The 3,513-nt window shown below is 34.3% G+C and overlaps 1 protein-coding gene across 1 annotated transcript; it reads left to right on the forward strand.

Annotated features, from left to right (window-relative positions):
* The first annotated feature begins 233 nt into the window (after positions 1-233).
* Positions 234-3,150, forward strand: LOC141713629 (uncharacterized). Its single transcript, XM_074517128.1, has 3 exons — positions 234-521; positions 2,435-2,493; positions 2,582-3,150. The coding sequence occupies exons 1-3, from the start codon at positions 405-407 to the stop codon at positions 2,913-2,915; spliced, it is 510 nt and encodes a 169-aa protein (XP_074373229.1). The 5' UTR covers positions 234-404; the 3' UTR covers positions 2,916-3,150.
* The last annotated feature ends 363 nt before the right edge of the window (positions 3,151-3,513 follow it).

Here is a 3,513-nt window from a genome sequence, read left to right on the forward strand (position 1 = left end):
TGAATTTACAACTTATAAGTTGATAAGCTGAATATTTTTCTCAACTTATTTTGATTTTTCTTTTTTTTATTAACTTACTTTTATAAAATATGTTTTTAAATATTAATTCAATTTAAAATTTACAAATTAAGATAATTTTATTTAAAATTATCACTTAAAACCCAGTTATTCATTTTAAGTCATAAATTACTTATTTTAAAATTTCCGAACCGGCGCAAAATTACAGCCAATTACATAAATGATAAAACCCTAAAAACGAGTCCAATTCAAAACCCTTCCGGACACCCAAATTCAACCCTAATCACTCTTCGTACAGACATCTATTTAGTTATAAATACTCTCTCTCTCTCTCTCGTGTATTCCCAAAGTCTCTCTCTCTCTCTCTCTCTCTCTAAGCTAGTTTAATGGAGATGGTGACTCTCAGAAGTGAACCTGTGGCTGTTAAGAAGCTAATTGTATCTACTTTTGTTGTTGAAACTGTTCTTGCTGCTCAAAGATCTATGCTTTGCTTTCTCTTGCTGGTCAGAATTGTTTCAAGTTTCAATTTTTTTTATATTTTGCCCCTCTTGCTTGCTGAATTTTATTCAAAAATTTTTTACCGTAATTTACTGTTCTTATGCTTGATAGCTACTTTTTTTATTGTTATGTGCTTGTGTGTGTTTTTACTTTAATACTTGTTATGGGCATGTTTGAATTTGTGTTTTTTAGTCGAATTTTGTTAAGGGGTTGTGTAGTAAACCAAAGATTTTTCGACAACAATTTTATGAATGCATCCTCGATTCGTCTAGAGAATTGTGATTTACGGGGTTGTGTATGCTGGTTTAGAGTAAACTAAAGATTTTATGAATGCTCCCTCGATTTGTCGAGAGAATTGTGATTAATACTTATCAGTCCAGTTACCAATTATCTCTCTTACTGTGCTGTAAAAAGTAATTACTTGGCTTTAGCACAAATTTAGTATTATGTTACACCTGCGTAGGTGTGAAACGTGCACCAATTGAATTGTGAGTTTGTGCTTTGATTTAAAAAAGCCTAGCAATACAAGTGGGAAGTAAAGAACTAACTGCATTGACCTCCCTTTTATGAACAAGATGTTGACCAGATCTAATTTTTGAAACCAACCTTAAATTTTAATCAGCAGAACTTAGAAAGTACCAATTGCGAGGAAGATTGTGTGAATTTCCTTTACAACAAGATGATGGTTAATAATGAGCGTATTTTAGTGGTATCGGCATTTGATTTTCTTGAAAACATGTGCATTGCAGAGTACCTACTACACTATGACTTGTTTCTCATGGACAATATTATTTTCCTCTGTATTCGGATATTTATTACTTGGTCATTATTATATGTGTAAGAGCAACTCTAACAGCATCTTAGTTCAATCCTTCAAATTACAATAAAATAATTATCTGTATTGGATTAGATAAAAAAAGTGAATGAGGAAACAGAAATGGCGCTTAACAACGATCCTTCATATACACTTTACCATGATTTAACTCTATATTCTACTAGAACTAATGACCAGCAATATTTCCTATATGTCCTTGTATCACATGTGAATAAAAAAACAAAAGCTCGTCATTAGATTGGGGTATACTTTTTTTATGAGAAAACATGATAGGATAAATGTAGGCTACAAGTATTTGGATCTCTAATTTCTTTATTGGTAAAAGTAAAAGAATAAAGATAATGAAAAAGACGGGGAGAGGTAAAGTTTTAAAATTGGCAATTAAAAGTAGGTCCCATAGGGCCTAGAACATTAAAGATTACTTCAAATCATGATATTTACAGTTGGCTGATATTATTTGATGATAAATCTTAAGCTCCCTCAGGCTCTTCATTTCCTGTACCTGGCCCTGATGCTGTGATGCACCTTCACCTTCAGCTGCAAGTGTGGTTTTAATTAGGTTCAATGCCATCCTGCTGACCTGCTCAGAAGTTAAATATATATTCTTGATTTTTACTAAAGTTTTATATTCAGGGTGGTATCCTGGGAAAGTTAGCATATTTTAGCAACCTTATATCGAAACAAGAAGTTGAACCTTTTTTCTCTATTTCAGTTTTTAAAGTGTAACCTCTTACCCTAGATGTGTTGTACCTATAACCCTTCCTTTAATTGTATTACAAGTGTAACACATTCCCTGAATGCGTCAACACTACAAATAGATAAAAACTGCCCTTGTTATTTTTATTATTTCCCCTTCCATTAACTTATTAAGTTTATTTTTGAAGCCATGTATTTGCCTTAAGCTTTTGTCAGTTTATTGCAGTACAGTATTTTTTGTTATATTGGTGTTAATTGTTGAATAGGTGCACGGAATATTCCTTGAAATACAAAATGTATGAAGGTGCATATTATGGTGATTGAATGAAATGTGTTTTATTTTTGTAAAACTACATTTCTTATTAGTACATCCAAACAACTTTGCAGGCAGAAGTCCTACTGAAGAATAAAGACGGATTACTGGATTTGATTGGTGGTGATCTAAGGTGATTCATTTTTTTAACATTTCCTATCTACAATTCTTTAGTAGGTCTAGTAATCTAGGTCACTGAATTTGCAAACATAATTTTGCAGGTTTCCTGTGGATGAACTAAACAGAAGGAAACGGCCCGAACCAGAAAATGTCGATGGCAGTGATACAGAGGATGACGGTGAAGATGATGATGATGTAGAACAGGATGATGATGAAGGAGATGAAGATTTCTCGGGTGAAGAGGGAGGAGAGGACGACGAAGAGGGAGATCCTGAGGAGGAACCAGTGGCAAATGGTAATGATGGCAGTGACGACGAAGATGATGAAGACGAGGAGGATGGTGGTGACGATGACGAGGACGGTGATGAGGAAGAGGATGAAGACGAGGATGACGAGGACGAAGAGGATGCACCACCAGCTAAAAAGAGAAAGTAAAGTAGATTTAGTTATGCCAGTGTCTATTTACATTTGCTTGGAGTCTGTAGTAAGAACTAGGAAGGAGTACTTGGTTTTTATCAGTCAGTTATCATGATGTAGGAAATTATCCTGTTGGCATTCTTAATGACTCATTTGACAGCTTGTAATGATGTGTCTCTCTTTGGTACATCTTATTTAGAATTGAGTAGTGTTTTGTTCATCTAATCTTACTTTCAGTATCATTTTTCCTATGCATATTCTTGTAAGCTGTTTAGACCAAGGAATCCCAAAAGTCGAAGCTCTTCATGTATCGGAAAGGTAAAGGCAGCCTGTTTTAAACTCCAATGGTATTGGCTAAAATGCGAGATAAAATGCAACTGGTATCACCATGTTTCATTGCAAGATATTTCAAAACCATAACCATAGTCGGTCCTCTCTTCTTCATATTTCATGTGATGCAAGTAAATTCTTCACATTTCATGTGATGTAAGTAAATAGTCTGGACCCAGAATGTCTAGAAGACTAGCACATTGAATATGCAATTGTAGTGTACTTATACGTAGCAGATCTTCTTCTTTTTTTATCGTAGGGAAGCCGCAGCCGCTACCCTTCGGGT

Source organism: Apium graveolens, chromosome 3 (genome assembly GCF_009905375.1).
Source record: "Apium graveolens cultivar Ventura chromosome 3, ASM990537v1, whole genome shotgun sequence".
NCBI classification, from domain to species: domain Eukaryota; kingdom Viridiplantae; phylum Streptophyta; class Magnoliopsida; order Apiales; family Apiaceae; genus Apium; species Apium graveolens.

Excerpts from the sequence above, each read along its gene's own strand:
- LOC141713629 (XM_074517128.1), top strand. The coding sequence starts at position 405 with ATGGAGATGGTGACTCTCAGAAGTGAACCTGTGGCTGTTAAGAAGCTA. Across the intron at positions 522-2,434 it reads TGCTTTGCTTTCTCTTGCTG|GCAGAAGTCCTACTGAAGAA; the intron begins GTCAGAATTGTT and ends ACAACTTTGCAG. Across the intron at positions 2,494-2,581 it reads TTGATTGGTGGTGATCTAAG|GTTTCCTGTGGATGAACTAA; the intron begins GTGATTCATTTT and ends ATAATTTTGCAG.